At 39.9% G+C, this 18,765-nt stretch overlaps 1 protein-coding gene across 1 annotated transcript in view; it reads left to right on the forward strand.

Moving 5' to 3' along the window:
- The first annotated feature begins 631 nt into the window (after nt 1-631).
- ADSS1 (adenylosuccinate synthase 1) overlaps nt 632-18,765 on the forward strand; it is a 28,112-nt gene continuing 9,978 nt past the window's right edge. The window contains exons 1-8 of the mRNA XM_042047475.1: nt 632-911; nt 13,737-13,839; nt 15,206-15,268; nt 16,014-16,064; nt 16,405-16,471; nt 16,862-16,969; nt 17,334-17,415; nt 18,302-18,428. Of these exons, the coding sequence (XP_041903409.1) occupies nt 726-911; nt 13,737-13,839; nt 15,206-15,268; nt 16,014-16,064; nt 16,405-16,471; nt 16,862-16,969; nt 17,334-17,415; nt 18,302-18,428 (787 nt within the window). The 5' untranslated portion in view covers nt 632-725. The remainder of the gene's footprint in view (nt 912-13,736; nt 13,840-15,205; nt 15,269-16,013; nt 16,065-16,404; nt 16,472-16,861; nt 16,970-17,333; nt 17,416-18,301; nt 18,429-18,765) is intronic.

Raw genomic sequence — 18,765 nt, forward strand, 5'->3', positions numbered from 1 at the left:
CATGCACCTCAGTATGACATGTGTCCGTCCATCCACGTGACATGGCCCCACAGGCCTCAGACTGCTGTGACAGCCGCATGCTTTGGACCCGTGTGCTGTGACTCTCACTTGCAGCCCCCTGACAGAGTGACACAGCTTCAGACCCCTGCATGAGAGTGCCTCGCAGCCCGGTGCCTGTCCGTCTGTCTGTCTGTACCACAGGCTCACCTCAGACTCATGTGTCTGCCTGAGGGTGACATGGACTTGCATCTCTCTGAGGTGCCCATTACATGCGTGCCCCAGGGCTGTGCACTTCTCACAGTTCCACAGCCTCTGTCAGCGTGCGCCTGTGTGTGTGAGGGGACCGCGTGTGTGAGGGAACCGGGTGTGTGAGGGGTGCTCTGTGTGCATGTGTGTGAGGGGACTGTGTCTGTGAGGCAGTACAGTGTGATGTGTGTGTGTGTGTGTGAGGGGACTGTGAGTGGGAGAGGTTCTGTGAGAGAGAGCGTGTGTGTGTCCGTGTGCGTGTGGACCGTGCGTGTGAGCGGGCGGGCGGGCGGCCGAGGCCGAGCCCGGGGGGCAGCGGCCCCGCACGTCAGCGCAGCGCGGGGCGGGCGGCGGCGGCGGCGCCCTTAAATGCGGGCGGCGGCGGCGCGGCGCGGGCAGCGCGCAGGGTTCGGCGGCGGCGGGGAGCGAGGCAGCGTGAGGCGGCGGCTGCTGCGGCCACAGCCACCCTCCCACCCAGCATGTCGGGCACCCGGGCGTCCAACGACCGCAGCGGCCACCCCGCCGCCGGCGGGCTGAAGCGAGCGCGCAGCGAGCCGGGCGGTAACAAAGTGACGGTGGTGCTGGGGGCGCAGTGGGGGGACGAAGGCAAGGGCAAGGTGGTCGACCTGCTGGCCACCGAGTCGGACATTGTGTGCCGGTGCCAGGTGGGTGCCGGGCCGGCTCTGTCAGCCACTCCCTCGGCGCTTCCCCGCCCTGCGTTCCCTTCGGCTCCCGCTTTCCCCCAGCTCCCCTCGGCCCGGCGCCCTTCTCCCCGTGCGGGGCCCCTCCGTCCCCGCTGCTCCGCCTTTCCTTCCTCCAGCGCTGTTTCCCTCCAGCTGCCGCTCCTCGCTGCTGTTGGTCTTCTCCCTCCCCGCTCCCTATTCCCAGTCCCCGTCCCTCTCCTGCAGCCAGCGGTGGGACGCGAACGGGTCCGGGCGGGCAGCCGTGTGCCCCACACACACCCCCCCGACCTACCCCGGCTGCGCCTCCAAATACCACTCGGACAGAAAAAAACCCTGAGCTATAAATATAAATAGCTGACCCTTCACGATAAGCGACACTGGATCCCGAGGTGCCGGCGGGCGGGGGCCCGGGGCTGCCTGTCCGGGGAGGAGCCGCTCCGGGCGCTTCCCGGCGCTGGGCTGCCCTGGGAAGCCGAGCCTCGGGGCCCGGGGCCCGGTCCGTGCTTGCGGGGGTGTTCCCGTGCCTGTGAGGGGGTGGCTGGGTGTCTCCGGGCGTGCTGCTCCTCCGGGGAAAAGCGCTGTGAGCCGGCCTGAAGGCCGGCCGCAATAAACCTCACGAGTCTGCCAAAGTTTTACTGTAGGGGCTGTTTTGGATGGGCAGACTTGTGTTCCCTGCAAAGCCCCTGGAAGTTCATTCTTTTAAAAAAATATATTTTAAAACTGAGCCTGAGTAAGATAGGGGGCAAAAACCCAAGTTACGTAAAAATAAGGATTTCGAGTTACATGAAAACAGGAAACATCTTGCATGGCTTTGCTTATAGGTATTTTTGAGTTGAACAGATTGTAAGGATTCTCAAAACAATGTATTTGCATAATATAAACCAAGTTAGACACGGAGGTGATTCCAAATAGAATCATAGAGTGTGTTGGAAGGGACTTTAAAGATCATCCAGTTCCAATCCCTCTGCCATGGGCTGGGACATCCTCCACAAGACCAAGCTGTTTAAAAGCCCTATCTAGCCTGGCCTTGAACACCTCCAGGGATGGGGTATCAATAATGGTAATAACTTCTGAAGAACTGTTTTCAAATATTAGTTATGAACATATTAAACCAATACAGCTAATAATCTGTCTGTTGTCCCTTTAAACTATGTGAGCACATTAAAAAGTAGTCAGCTGGTGTGTACCATGAAATTTATTCTGCTTTAAAATGTATGATAGCTACTGAAAAGCTACAGACACCCTTGAATCTAAGATAAAAAATCCAAGGACATTTCTCTAATTAAGTATATTATGTAAATAAATGTTGTTGTGCAGGTTAAATATTTAGAAAGTGGAGGAAGTATTTTCACTTGGGACGTTAAACTCCTTGGGGAGAAGTTTTCGTGCCAATAGGTAGGTAATGAATATGTATTATCAGGACCATAACTATTTTTCCGTATTTATTTCCCCCTTGCCTCCCCCAGTAATGTGTTACTAGGAATTTAAACTCAGGCCTTGGGGTTGCTTTGCTGAGAAAGGAAAACTTAAAGTTTTAGCTGAGGAGGAGCATTTCATAAAGGCCCTTGTGAAACAGTGCGTTCTCATGGGGTTACTGCTACTACTGCAAGGAGTCATATTGATTCTTTTTAGACTCCGTTTTGAGGGATGCCCTGAAGCTGCTTCCAGGGCAGATTTGCTGTCCATCCAGAGAGCTACTTTGCAGGCGTAGCCCCCCGGTGCAGCCTCAGAATGCCTTCTGAAGGATACAAGAGTGTGTGTGTGAGCGTGCCAGAGGGGTTAGTGTGTTAGCAACAGGCTGGTGGCTTAGATGGTTTAATGTGCTGCGGGGCACATTAGATTGTCTTTCTGCAGCCTGATGAGATCAGGATGGATGGAAGGCAGGTGGATCTAGAAAAGCTCTGTGCTCTTTTCAAAAGAGTGTTCCCCAATATACCACGTGTGATACTATAATAGGATTACTGATACACTGGCTAGAAGATGTCTTCAGGATTAGAGTTCAGGTCTGACTATAAAACATTTGAAAAAGAAAATCTGAGTCATGATTTACTTATGAGTGGCAAATATTATGCAACTTAAGCAAGAAGTGGATTTTTTTAATACTTCAATGGGTGTTTTGTGCATTTGCAGCTTTGAGCATCCTTTAAAATATGTGCCATTTTAATAATTTAATATTTCATATTTTCAAAGCCAATCATGCAAGTAGATAATGGTGTATGATTTTTGCCTCTATTAGAAGTCTGTTAAGGTTTAGTAAAGATATGCACATATTTGAGGATGTGAACAGTACTGAGGATTTCTCTGTGATAATGGCAGGTCATTAACTTACAGGTGTAATCAGTTTGAGGGGAACTTCATTATTGCTGTGTAGTGCCATGAAAAATCTCAGTGTTTGGACCAGAACCTTGCTGCTTCACATTGCTCCTGGAAACTAAGAAAAACTTCCAGTGCCATAGCACTTGTGTATTAGAAACAATTTCTTAAAAAGAAACACGGAATGACTTATTACAGACTTTAGAGAAAATGTCAGGAAAAATTGCAAGGGATTTTTTTGTTGTTGTTAGAATATGGTGATTGACAACATTATTTCCTGATGTCTTGTCCACTTCATTTTCTGAGACATTGATGGAAATGATGTTGAACAGCTTGTTTTAGTCCTCAGAGAAATGGAAGTAGAGAAATCTTGAAAACGAATATCTGAAAAAAGGATTTTCAGGTCTTCTGAAATGATGTCCCAGCTAGAGTAATTCTTCATCCCAGTAGGATACTCTTTGAGCTAACATTTTAAAAAATGTGGGGCTGCCCTCCTCTCTGTATAGGGATTTAAATTCAGGACCAGATTAGAGTTTGAAGGGGTTTTAAAAAAACAGTAGGTCCCTAATGTTTCCATAAAAGGAAATAATTTTCATTAAATGTTTCTCAAGTGTTTCAGTGTGTTGCTTTCGTGAGAATAATCTGTGACATGGGTGGCTGCAGAGGAAATGAAATTATGTTTTCTGAGATACTAGAAAGAAAGGCAAGCAGGTGAATGGCAATAGGAAGTCCATCACAGGCACAAGGGAAGCTTTAAAGTATGTTAAAAGAAATTTCTACATTAAAACCCCAGCCTCTGTAATTTTCCTGAGCGTTCAGAATTTAATTTCACATGAATTCATGACTTAATTTGTTGACTAGTACTTAGATAATACACAGTCTGAGTTCAAAATGATTGGGTACATGCCATTCAGTGACACTGAAATATGTGATGTAATTTAAATATGAAAAATTAGTTCATTTTACCTTTATACTTGTAGCATTCTTTGTAAAAGAGAATGTTTCAGAAAGGGTAAAAGATCTCTGAATGTTCTTATGGATGATGCTGTACAAAACTTTTCACGGGCTGCTTTCATTAAAATACCAGATACACAGGCCCACAAACCCATATAAAGAAGCAGAAAACATATTACTAAATAAACTAGTAACAGCAGGCTGTTAAGGAACTGAGTAGGTTTAAGTTCAGGTTATTAGTGAGGAATATCAAGAACATTTTTCCTCTAAACTGCTCCTTCAGAAACCAAATGCATTCAGAAGAAGAACATTAGAGGCTAATATTTCTTTCTTATTGTGGCCTCCTGGGGCATGGAGCTGTCACGTTATGCTGTGCAATACTTTTAATCCCTGGTATCTTTTTAGGAAAGGGTGAAAACCAAAGATTTCAATGGTAAATATTTTGTTTTGATGTTCTTTAAAACACATGGTTTGTGTATTTGTTTAAAGCTTTTGATTATAAGAATATTGGACATAAAAATGGGAATTCACTTTTTATGTGGCCTCTCAGCCTCTTGTCTGAATATAAGATGAAGTAATTTTGATACATATAACATACTTAGGAAGAGAGCTTTGGTGTTTTTCAAAACATGATTTCAGATTGTGACTTTTTCAGTGGTAGCTCTCATTCTAGATGTACATTTCTCACATCACCTCATCTCTTGTCTTGTGTCTACCTTCAAAGCTAGAACTGGTGGCTGGTGTTAGCTACCAGGGTTTTAATTAGCTAATTTCTCAGCTCAGTTTTGGAGTATGATCAAACAGTCACCTGTCACAAGGGCCAAGGTGGTGTGCTTCCAGAGGCACTGCTTGGACTAGAGCTGTTCCTAAAAAGTCACACATAGTAAGTTCTCAGTTAACTGAGGCCAGCTGGTTGTCATGCAGTTCTAGCTGTTTCCTTAAGGTGAGAGTGCATAAGCTACACTGTAATAGTAACTTAGTACTGAAATTGACCCATTACCAATTTGATTAAAAAATTGACCGGAGGGAAAGATTTTCCAAAAGCCTCATATGAAAGATAGAAAAACTTTTGCTACTGGGTGTGTAGAGGCCCTGTGATAATCACCTCTACCTGCCCCAGGCCCCGTCGTGGTTACTGAATAGATGTGTAAACCAGCTGCAACACAAATGCATGCCTTTGTTCCCTTCACACCAGTGGCAGTGATTCAGCAGCAGGGACTAGGCCAAGGCAGTTTTTAAGAAATTTTTCAAGCTGTCATTTGGCACTGCTGTTGCAGTGTGCCTGTGACAATTCTGCCTTCTGGAAGTCTGGAAACAATCTGCCTGATGTTATCAGCATTCCCTTAAGAACTGAATACAGGAAGCAACACCAAATAGTAAGAATGTCATTGCATTAAGAAGAGCTGTTGCTAGATTTCTTAAGCTTCTCATATTAAAGTTTTTGTTTTGCACTAGATATGGAATCACTTTTTAAAATATTTCTTCTATCAAGTCTATGCTTTCAAGTTAAGAATTTCTTTAGTTCCAAAGATCATGTGATCTTTTGAGGCACATGGACAAAAACTACAGTTGATGTTAATAGTGAAAAAAAGCTGAGGAGGCTGAAAAGGGTACCAGAAAAACTGGCTGTTAAGATCTTTTGTGGTTGAGTACTTCACAGTTACTTGGACTGAGAGATTTAACCAGGTCATAAACCAAGAGTGTGGAGTGGCTTATTTTCTCAATGTAGTGGATGTTAACAAATCAGTTTGAGAAGGTCTTACCAGTAAGAAAAGCCTGGCAACGTTTTGGGTTTGGGGAAGCATTGCAACATTAGTGAACAATTTAAACAAGGGTGAAGGGATGTGCCCAATACTTCCATACAAGTAAGTGTTGCATGTTATCATAAGTTTCCTTGTTTCCTTGTGTTAGTGTTTTGATGAATGCAATGTAAATGTCATATATTTTAGTAACAGTACTTTGAAGAATGCAAAGGAAAATCCTGTGGGCAAGCAACTGAATAATAAAACCCAAGCATGGCAGAAATGCCAGACGAGTAGTTTCTCTGGGTGGTTTAGGTGCGAGATGGGGAGGTTTCCTTTGTTCCTCTGTTGCTGCTGACAGGGCAGGGTGAGCAGCCACACGTTGTTGTGACTGTCCCTATTGATCATGGGCTACTGGAACTGTTTGCAACAGGGATTAAATTAGAGCAGTTTTATGTGATGATTATGTGGAGTTACAGGAGCTTGTTGGCTACTGTTTTTCTCTGTGTGTGTCATGTGTTGCTCTCCTTTCAATGAGATTTAACTGTGATATTTAGTGTAATTTTTCCCTACAGGATAAAGTAGCAGGAAAAGACTTTAATCTCCTAATGATTTAGTGCTTGATGATCTTCAGTGAAGAGATTGATGACCTTGAAGTCATGAGTGTGCAGTGACTGCAGGACTGTTGTTTTTGATTTCTCAAATGTTTGGGAAGGTTGATAATCCCATTTGCATGTACATTCATACAGGTTTCTAAGTCATTTTTTGCAAGATTCCCTGCAAAAACACAAGTAGATTTTATTTTACTATTCAACACCGGAGAGGATTTAAGTGTGAGTTGTTTCTTTATCTGTAATAAAGAAGTCCACCCTTCCAAACTTGAAAATTTTTTCATAGCAATCTGTCACTTCTAAGGTACTTTATCCAATTTTATTTTTCATTCTGCTTATACATACTTACATGCCACACTATATCATTTTAAGCTTTAGAACAACATGGTGACACTGCTATTTTAAACTAGCCTTTCCTCTGGGCATCAGCAAGATCATCTCAGGACCACCAGGATTATAAATACTGTATGAGAAGGTCAGGTTTAAAGTTTCCAAATCTCCATAAGAAAGCAAGCTTAATTTTCAATCCCCTTTATAAAGCCTGATGAATTTATTATCCTCTACAAGCATCAAAAGAAAACAGCTGAAAATTAAACTGAAATGACATCTGTTCTATTTCATTCCTGTTGTTAACTTGTTTACAGATATAAGAAAAGTTATGCTCATATCCTTGGATCATATTACTTCCCACAGGGACATGACTATGCTTCTTCAGAAGAGAGAATTAAAGACAAGCATACTTATCTTGGGTTTTCATGTTTGATTTCCTTTATTTTAGTATTCTGCTAACATTAGTAAGAATATTTTTGCCACTGTAGTATTTTCTATCAATACACCTTGAATTTATATTCTTTGCATCCATTGCTGGAGTAAGTATGTCTTTTGTTGTAGTGGTCTGTTGTGGTATATTATTTTGATGTGGCTTGACAAAAACATGGATTCAGTTTGAGAGAGAATAACTAGTGTTTGAGTGTCTAGTTTGCCTACACTGATTGTTGTTTAAAACCTGAGTTGAATTAGACCTGGCTTTTCCAGTTGCATTTTTCAGATGCTTAGGAAGACTGAGGTATCTGTGTAAGTTAGGGTCATTTTTTGTAGTAAAGAAAAAATACTGCATTATTGGTGCAATATATGATATAAGCTTCAGGTTTTTCATTTGTGCTACAAATAATTTTGTTTCTTTAAAGGGTCAAAAATCTTGCTCTGCTCTTCTCAAGAGTGAATGTGTTTGTAATCATACTAATTATCGCATTAAGCTTTAGAAGGTCTCCTCCCACAGAAATTTGGGAGTTTTTGCAGGGATCACTGTTTTAGTTGTGACTGAGATCCTATGGATTTTGTTCATTCTCTAAGACAGCTGAGGGGCACAGCTGAACAGCGGCAGGAGTCAGATGTAGCAGTTCTGTGCAGAGTTGTTTGTTCTTGAAATCATTATTGCAACAAAGTCCTGGGAAAGAAGAGCGAAACAAACCAGATTTGGCTGAGGATGGTTGGGGTCTGGAGATAAACTTGCAACTCACACCAGCTTTTTGTCATCATCTCAGCTTTAGAACTCCATTCCCTCAGTTCTTGTGGGATAGAGGATACTTCTGATTATTGCCAACCCACCTCTTCCCGATGGGTTGAGTTAAAAAATAAAAAACCAAAGTTATGGTCCACCTCTTGAAACCTGAGTTGGATGTTACTTGGCAATAGTTAAACTGGAAAAAAATTAGCAAAAAAAACTTCCAGCAAGGAAAACTAACAAGCAGCTATGGCAACAACCTTGCAACTGGAATGTGCAGCACTTCCAGTCACTGACAAAAGCTTTCACACACAGGTGATTCAGTGACATCATCTTGAAGGGTCTACATGTACAAAGCACTTAATGTATTGCACTTGTCTGACTGGATTTTTTTAGGACCAGTGATGTTCAAACCTCATTTGCAATGGTGTAAATAACAAGAAATCCCATCAAAGTCAATGGATCTATATTATTATAAAGTTCATGTCAAAGCCAGTTATGCTGGTAGCACTTATTAGCTACATTTATTCAGATTAGTTCCAGGCAGTTGCTGATATAAGTTAGAAATAGCCATTGTTAATTAAATTGTTAAGGGAAGAAACAATTTATGTAATAATGTTCATTTTTGTTATTCACATATAAAATGTTGTAAAATGAAGACAATTACTCAATTCAGGTAACAAAACAGAAGTATATTGTAGCCTGCCTGTTAGTGCCACAAGAGAGGTGTTTGGCCTGCAGATACAGTTGAATTTCAGAAAATGTTTTGCTCCATCAATGGATGGAATTAGCATTACTGGGACACTTAGAATGAAGAGAGATAGACAGGAGTCATAGCATTAGTTTTCAGATGCAGACTTCCAAACTGCTGTTTTGTGGCTGGTATTTCAATTCATAGATTATAAATTCATATAATAATGCCAGAGGGGATCATTTGTAATCTTGTCCCCGTACCAAGGACACAGTATTCTAGTAGCAGTTGCACGACTGCCAAAAGGAGAGGTAATACAATCTTTCTACTCCTACTTGATATTCCCATTTATACACACGAGGTTTGCCTTAGGCATATCAGCCAGTACTGAAACCGTGTTCAGATAGTTCAAGGAGATATCTGTGCTAGAAAGCACGTGGAGCTATGTTTTTGTTTCTAACTCATTTATTCAAAACCTGGTCATTACATTTCATACATTGACTGCATGTAGCAATGCTGAGGAGCTCTGTGTACTTCTGGTGTGTCACACACACCGTGGTGGTGTTGGCTGCAGATCTTCAAAAACCAGTTTCTGTTATTTCCCCACTGTTAACTGGAAGAGGGTGAAAACTGATCACTGTGGTACCCATCAAAAATAAATCTGTTTCTGGTTCACACTCTAGTTATATTTTGAAACTACCATCAGCTTTTAAGGTTTTTATATGTGATCTGATGATTTTTCATATCAATATACTTAATAAAATTGTGTTCAGGCATTTTGGGGAGCACTGAGCAAATGAAGGATGTGCCAACCAGGAGAGCATCTGGAAACACTCCTGTATACCACGTGCCTGGCCAGAGCAGGCAGAAACACCTGTGAACATCAGGACACGTTTCCTTCCTGTTCAAACATGTATCATAAGGCTAATTGGGAGAATCGAGTTCCTGCTGCAGGTACTGAACAGCCTCACTGCTGCTCTCAAAATAAATTCTCTGTCTTGGGATGGTTTGGCTGCAGAGAATAAAGACATGATAATTTTAAAAACAATACAGGCCAAAATAGCAGGCTTTGAGCAGTTTGGGAAGTGGGTTTGTTTCTTCATGGTTTTTTAAGTTCTACTATAAAGACAATGACTGTCCTCTGGCAACCTATTCATAATAATTATTAATTCCCTGGTACTGTTTATGCCAGCTACAGTTGTTAACACTGGTAAGATATAGCTTCTCAGTTTAGTGTATTGATAAAGTTCTGGTGTTCAAGCACTGTGGAATAGTAATCAATGTACATCAGTGCAACAATCCGATACCACAAGTAGATCAGCACATAAAAAGCTTGGGAATGGATTTTTTTTTAAACAAAGTGCTGTGCTGGAAAAAGACCATACAATGTTTCATGGGGTAGTTTAGTTCCTGTAGCTCCTTCTAGTACTGGGACAATATGTAATTTTACACTTGGATTATAAAAATGCAGAAAATATGGGTTAAAATCTTACAGAAAAAACAATTTATCTGAGTACAACTTAATCATTTTTTTAAAGTAACTTTAAAAAACCCTAGATTCCACTGTACCCTGTGGAAGGGGCACACCCTGGAGCAGGGGAGGAGTGTGTATGGATGCTGCTGGAGCAGCTTCCCTAATGATGCCTTCCTGGGAACAGCATTTCCTGCACCAGAGTGGTTTAATGGGGATGCCCAGACTACACAGCAAATGCTAATTGTTATCTCTGGTCATGCCATCATTTCACAATACAGATCATACCAAAATGGCACTGATGATTAGTCTGTCAGAAGTTGTTGCCTTAACATTCCCTTTGTTAGAGACATTTTTGAAGAACTGCAAAAGAAGACAAATACCACCTCTAGTGATTGCAAATGGTAGAAGATAAATAGATTTCAGGTGGGCTCAGTGCTGCATGGCAGAGTCTGGATATTAAATGGAAGTTTATGATGTTCGTGTGTTTGAAGCAAGGGCTAAGCAGAGGCTCCAAAAGTTTCTTGGTCCAAGAGGAAGCATCCTGAGGGTCCAGAGAACACTGTCACTCTGTGTGTTAGTGTTCACACCACTTTAATGAAATACCACTTCAGGGAAAGAGGGGAGCTCACACAGTTGCAGTGTACCAGGTAGTCCTCTGCACCTTCAAATGTGTAGTCTTCAAATTAAGCCTATATAAGATTTTAGGTACACTTATATTTTGTTAGGAAAAGAAATTGCTAATAGAGGTCCTACAGCAACTCTCAGAACTGAAGTAAAATTAGAAAAGGAGTAGATGTCTTTAATATCTCAGCTGTTGGGCTGCCCATATGCTGTTAGAATAGCTGTGTAACTGAACATGAGAAATTACTGAGATGACCAGATAATAAACAGAAAATATCTCATCAGACCACTGTAATGTTTTGCAAGTGTGGTCATGTCTGTGGGGTAATTCAATGCTCTGCTATCACTTCAATTATATTTATAAAAGTATAATTAGTTGAGCTGTAAAAATATACTTGGAAAACACTTGTTTAGGACACACAGACCAACATGAGCAATGCAAAATGCAGTTCCAGAGATGGCAATACTAGTTTTTAATTACAGAAATGCTGGTTTAGGTGGCCTGTCACTGAATTTTTGATTTGTGTTATCTATTCAGAGGGACTGAAAGTGTATCAGAGATTTTGGCCATTAAAGGACGTAACTTATCGGATGGTGTTTCTGTGCTTCAGCATTTTTTATGTATGCCAGCTTTCACAAGCTGCTTGATTAACATCCATTTTTAATAATTTGCTAAAGAAAGAGCATTTGTCTGGGTGTCAGTTGTTCAGGAAATTTTCCAAAAGCTTAAACTGTCTTTCATAAACATTCCCATACTGGTGTATCCCACCTTCTGAAAATTTAGGATACAAGAAAATACCATTGACTTTAGTTTAGGAGTGCTGTTATCTCAGATTGTGAGTCCTCAAGCCTGATTTCATTTGTTCATATTCATGTTGATTAAGAAAAGCAGAGTGTAACTATAGCATTGTGATAACAAATACTTTCGAAGTAGCCTGGTTCCCCATTTTCTGAGGAAAAGAGGAAATTGTTATTTGTAGTGGAGGTTAAATTGGTGTTAAATGATGGAGTTAATTCCTTCAAAGTTTCTATCTTGCCATCTTCTATAGGTGAGCAGAAAAGGAAAGCTCGGGGTCCCAGAGAAGTTATTAGCTTCTTTCTCAGCTTGATAATAAAATCAACCAGTGCAATCCACCAGAGTCAGGTCTCTTAAATACCATGTAAAGTACTCTCCTGACTGATTTATTAACCTTCTAGAAAACTGAGTACTTTTAACTAGATCCAGGTTCCTACAACTGGTTTATTATATCTGGGAGGCAAGCAAAATAGCCAGGATTCTCTGGACAAGTTATAACTCTGCATTAGCAAAACACTTGGGAGTCCTTCCCATCCTAAGGATGAGCTACCCAGCAGTTTTAAGTCAAATGAAATTTGTGTGTACTCTTTTTTCTGTTATAACTCCTACTCAGCTCTCTCTTAGCAGGGTACCTGTTTAAAATTAATTGTTGATCTCACATGTTCCATAGCATGAAAATTACTTTCGTTATGTTTGATGGCATATTTCTTAATGTTTTTCTCCATCACACTGCTTAAAAAAAATTCTCTTTTTGTAACCCATAGTTTTTATTTTCTTAATTTTGTGTTTCAGCATTTATCTGCATTTTGAAAGATATGTCAGTTGCCATTTTCCTGAGTTTTACATACAAACGGGCAAATGAGTAAATGAAGAATAAATTGGACTCTGGAATAACATGTGTTTTATTATTCATTTTCCTAAATGACTGTCCTTTCTCAGAGTTTTTGTGTAACTTCACTCATTCAGCCAACACTCTTCATTGTCTGCAAATTACCGGTGGCAGTCTCAGTTCCCTTTCCAGTAGATGCTCTCATTCTAGACAGTTGAAATCATTCAGTCCTTGTATCAAACCCACAAAGATTTGTAATCATTTGGGAGAACTGAAGGCCTGTAGCACCACAGCAGACAAGTAGTCAGGTTTCCCAACCTTATCAGTAGGAGACAAACTGGTATCAAGACGCAGCAGGAAAATACACTAAGCCTGCTGAGTAAACTGGATCTTTAATTTTTAAAACTCTTAATGTTTCTGGTCAAATCAACTCATGACCTTGATTTGCTCACCTCTTTCCAAGTTTGTGTGTTGTCACATCATTCTCTTTTAAAGCTGTTTGTGGAAAAGCACTTTAGTAAGGACAATACCAGCTCCTATTCTCAGTTCTGGTAGATAGCTATGTAAGTCATGAATTGTAGCTGACTCCATACAATGGTGGTGGTGGTAGCTGGGAAGATCATCCCTTAACCATTTTCTGGGGTGGTCCTTTGCAGGGCCAGGAGCTGGACTTCGATGATCCTTGTGGGTCCCTTCAAACTCAGGATATTCTGTGACTGACAAGGCCATTTAGTGAAGCTGCAAAGTCTGCACATTCTTCCAACATGACAAAGAACCTCTCTCTTGAACCCCAAGAGAAGCAGTAGCTGTTTGTGGTTGGGCAGATGGGAAGAGCTTCCATTCAAAGGGAAATACTGGACTTAAACTCAAGGAAACATCCATGTACAGAAGATGCCTAAAAAAGGATAAGCTCGTGTAGGCATGTCAGTGACAGGACTCCAAGGGTGGTAGTTAATTCCGGGTTTTTTTCCCAGAAAGTTTCAGTTCTCTTCTAGCTTATGCCACCACTCCTGTATTAATTCCTGCTCTGCCGTAGCCCTGCCTTGACTCCATGGTGTCCTTCTGCTTCATAATTCTACCGAGTCCTGCTGAACTCCTTTAACCCCCTCACTGTCCTGTCTGAGCCATTTTTACGATGCTACACCATGTTAGGAAACTATGAGGTGGAGAAAGCAGTGACCAAAGACATGTATAAGTAAAAAAAGATGGTCTTGCCACGTCATCTGCTGACAGTTTAGACCATTATTCTTCATGTGTTTCTTTCTCTTGCAGGGTGGGAATAATGCAGGACATACTGTGGTTGTCGATGGGAAAGAATATGATTTTCACCTGTTTCCTAGTGGCATCATTAATCAAAAGGCAATTTCTTTTATTGGTAAGACATTTTTGGAACTTATTATAAAAAATGACATTGTGTAGTGGATAGCTGCAACTGTTTTATAGTAACAAGAAAGTAAAAACATGGCTCTCAGTCAGATTTGCTTTGGCTTCGGCTGCTTGACTGCTGCTTTAACATGAAGAGTTACTCTACTTTCAGTGTCAGCTTAGTTTCCACTGTTAGAAAACTGAAAGCAAGAACATCTTATCATGTTGTTCCTTCTTATACTTTATGGTAAAGTTTGGGCCCCACCCTCTACTTGCAGTCTCTTTTTGTAGTTTCAGAAATATCTGTGCTATTCTTTGAGCACACAAATGGTAGGACTTAGCTAATTATGTCTGACATCTCTTTGCTGACTTCCTAGAAATAGGCCCCAAAAAGCAGGGCTCTACTTAGGTCATCATCCAGTCCACTTTTTGTTCACATCACCAGCTGCTTAGGGTGATGATGTATTCTGCTATAAAGATATTTGATGCAGATGGCATCATAAAAAGATTTGCATCATTCACTGGACATTAAACTTGTTTTTACATAGCAGGAAAATTTAAGCCTCTTGTCCAAAGTTTTGATTCTTTCAGAGAGAAATGAGTGTAAGTTCTAGTGAGTCATGGAGTTTCATTTTGTTCCATTTAATAATTTCCAAGTGGATGACTGAAATCTATTAAACGTATTTTTTCTCTCAGCTAAATATGGTGTGTTGTCTTGCTTTCCTATTTACTCCCTTGTCAATTACTAACGACTTTAACTTGATTTATGCTAAATTTAGGCTGAGACAGGCTCTTGCATATATTTCTGACATTCCCAAGAAGGAGGCAGCAGCTGTTTCCAGCCCACTGCATCACTAATCCTCCCTGTCTCACCAGTACTGCTCTTTATCTCTTGTGGGTTCTGTTTTGTAGCTCACAAGCCAGGGAAAGGCATTGCTAATGTATTACAGCACTAATTTGACCTGAATTTAAAACAAATACCTGAATATTGAAGAAGATTTAAATATTTTCACACAGGCTTGTCAGTGTGGTAAGGCCAGAGACTTCTTTGAGCTTTTCCCTGTGAACAATTGAGGCTGAAGTTGTAGGGCAAAGTCCACCATAAACAAAGACAAGAATCCGCTTACCTCAGCTGGCTGTGCAGCAGCCTGGCGTTCATGCCTGAAACAAGCCAGCTCTGGTTTTCCTCAGTTTAGCAGCCTAGTAGCTGCTTACCCCAAATCAGGATTTATCCAAGAAGTTCTCAAGATCACTTTGTGTGAAATTTAGTTTTACTTTTTCAATAAAATTTTAGACAGCAAGTGTTTAGAGACCTTACATCCTAAAAATGAGTATTTTATTCCTTGCTTTAAAATAAATCATTTATGTTCCCAAAGGTAATGGAGTGGTTATACATTTACCAGGCCTATTTGAAGAAGCTGAAAAGAATGAAAAGAAAGGTTTGTATCAAGTAATTTTTAACCTACCTTTATATTGGCAGCCAGGTTGAGGATTTTTGTAAGCTGTTGTTTCAGACCATAAGTATTCAGTGCAGTAATAACATCCTGGATTTTAAATGAGGGAATAGTATTTAAAATGTTGAAATGTATGGTAGTCTTTGGACATATTTTCAAAAACAGTCTTTTCATGGGTTTTATGGAGTTTTATGGCATTCAATGCCACCTTAGGTGGAAAGTAAATCCTAAAGTGTGTGCTAAGCTTCCTTTGACCTCAAATAGGGATGATTTAAGCCAGAGTTTATGCGCCCAAATATAAACTCGGTTCTGAGCAAGGCTTTAGGCCCTATGACCTTCCGAGGTCCTCTACTTCTTAGATTGTTTTATGTTTCTATATAAAAATTCTCCATTTTCTGAGGCACAAATGGAGTTTAAGTGATGTATTGTGTAGCAAGTTAAACAAGAATATTTCCTTAAAGAATATTGTGTAAGCCACAGCATTCAGGCATTAAAAACAAGTATCTGTGCCCATATCAAAATGAGAAAGCTGGTAAGTCAAAAATGAGAAAAGTTTCTCAACAGAAACATTGCTGATATTTGATATTGTCTTGTGGTTTATCCATTTTGTCTAGTTATCTTAACAAGAAGCCATATAAACTAGCAGAAAGATATAGAAAAAGTAAAAGCCAATGTTAAAGTTTGACCAATCAGCACAGCTGAAATCCTACCTTTCTTCATCTTTTGACAGGTTTAAAAGACTGGGAGAAAAGACTGATTATATCAGATAGAGCACATATAGGTAAGTGCTGATTGAAGGGGAAAAAGCCCTCTCAAATGATTGCTTAGTTCATGATGCTAAATTAAATTACTATTCCTCAGAGCAGTTATGTATTAGATCTAACACAGCTTCTTATGTTGTGCAATCTGAAGCATAGTAATGGAATCTGTGTCCACTGAAGAGTGATGTTTTACATGTTTTCACAGTGTTCAAGGAATACTCGCTCTGTTTTCACTTGAGGAGGCCTGTGCACTGTCAGTGACAGCAAAGGCACTTTGTCTTGAGATTATGGATGTCTGTGATTTAAAGAATATTTTTCTCCTTTTTTCTCTCACTATATCCGTTTGATTTTCCACTGCAGTGTTTGACTTTCACCAGGCAGTAGATGGGCTCCAGGAAGTGCAACGTCAAGCACAAGAAGGCAAAAAGTAAATATTTTCAACACCCTCATTTCATTAATAGCTAATAAATTTGGAAAATCAGTGTAATTTTGGAAAACAGAAATGAAATGTATCTCTAAAGAGCCTTGTTGATGTTACTAATTCTGTGACTCTGTTCTGTTCCTGCTTATGTTAGTGAACAAACTGTCAGCCAGACTCAAGGCCTCATGCTTTACTGAATACCATGAATATTAGGAATACTAGTGCAAAGCCTGAAAGTTGCTATATATTTATTATCATAGAACTTTAATATCTTGTTATGTCTCAGACCTCCTGCCCAATATATCATATAGTGAAGAGCTTTGACAAAATTACTTGGCATAAAGTATATTTTTGCCTGTATTTATACGTAGTGAGGGGGTGTTTCTTTTTATTTAGCATTGGCACAACGAAAAAGGGGATTGGACCAACATATTCTTCCAAAGCTGCACGAACAGGCCTTCGGATTTGTGACCTCCTCTCTGACTTTGATGAATTTTCTTCAAGGTACACCTATTTTCATTTCATTTCTAAATATTATGTTTAAGAGTGATACATTTTGCCTGACAGATTTGCTTTTAAGGAGATGTTTTTAAATATGTGTCTGAATTTTGTATATAAATTGTCTAGAAGGAGAAGAAAATTAGGACGAATGTGTGTGTGTGTATTTCCTGTACTTCACAGAGTTTCTCATCATTTAAAATATAATTTTGAACATTGGGAAATGCACTGGTTGAGGTGTCAGAGTCCTGGGCATTTTCTCACTATCGCTTTCAGTATATACTGTGCCTAATATAAACTGAATTCTTGCCCAAAGGTTCTGTGATTCTGTGACTCTGTTCCTCACAGTTACAATTTCGATATTTTACAGATTTAAAAACCTGGCACAACAATACAAGTCAATGTTTCCAACATTGGAAATTGATATAGAAGGACAACTGAAAAAGCTAAAGGTAAGGATTTACCACTTGCAATATTTATTTTAATTTTAAAAAGTAAAAATGAAGTGTACCAGACATAGCAGTTACTGAGCTCATTTAGATGAAAAATGCATATGCTCATTATTATAAAAGCTTTTAATAAACAGTAGCCATGCTTTGTAGTAGAATGTTCTCTCTTATTGTAGACATTAATGTAAACTCTGTGGAGGATTTCATTCTTGTATAATATTTTACTTTTTTGAATGTTGTATCAAAGTAGTCAAGACAATGCAGGGTGATGACTTTATATTTAGTGTCTAGTCTGTCAGTGGGACTTCCATGCTTACTGAAGAATTGTTTGTGGAAACATGTTTCAAGATCCTGGTATTACAAGAAAATTGTCTTTTTACAAATAAATCCAACAGAGCCACTGGTAAAACAGCTTTCATGAACGTGTAAGAAAAGAGGATGTTAAAAAATATCTCTTACCTTTCCCAAGTTTTGTCTCATACTTTTTCAGAGCTGACACCCTGAAGATATTTTATAATATTCAAAAGGAGTAACATGTTTTTCTTTTGTTGCTTGGACTAGCTCTAAGTCCCATTCTGAGTGTGTCTAGACTATAGACACACTATCTAAGGATTATAGCAAAAAAAATCAGTAGGCATAGCACATCTCTGTGAACAGAAATGGTACAGAAATTACAGCATTCTAATGCCATAATAAGTCATGTTTTCTTATATGAGTGGTTCAATAGATTGAATGGAGTATAAGCTAATGGTTGTATTTTTCAGGAAAGCACAGTTATTGAGGCTGGCTGCTTAGACTTATCTGTATGTTTTGTCTTTCAAAAGTGAACACAATGTTGCCTGCTTCCAGCCATTGTCTGGGGAAGCTGACATTTGTGCTCAATTTGCAGGGATATGCTGAAAAAATAAGACCCATGATTCGAGATGGTGTGTATTTTATGTATGAAGCTCTTCATGGCTCCCCAAAGAAGATCCTTGTTGAAGGAGCCAATGCAGCATTACTTGATATTGACTTTGGTAAGTTATATTCTAAACTCAGCTTAACTCCTAAGAGATCAGTTTTATTTTGATTAGTTTTATTTTGATTTGTGTTTATACTGACTTTGCAAACAGCAGGAAAACAGAGAAACAAAATAGTCTTTCCTTAATAGGAACAGATCTCCCAGAAGTAAAGCTCATTAAGACAGAGATTGTATCATTAACAGGATTAAGTGCTTAGGGTTTAAATATTGATTTTTACTGAAGTTTATTCCAGTGCAGCTGAAATTTCACTTCAGATATTCTTGTCTTGATTACTCTTAAATATGTGTGCACATTTCCAAACAATCCAGGCACTCATTGCAGTGCTGCTTAG

Source organism: Corvus kubaryi, unplaced genomic scaffold (genome assembly GCF_017639235.1).
Source record: "Corvus kubaryi isolate FWS band 111438036 unplaced genomic scaffold, C.kubaryi_AGA036_p1.0 66, whole genome shotgun sequence".
NCBI classification, from domain to species: Eukaryota; Metazoa; Chordata; class Aves; order Passeriformes; family Corvidae; genus Corvus; species Corvus kubaryi.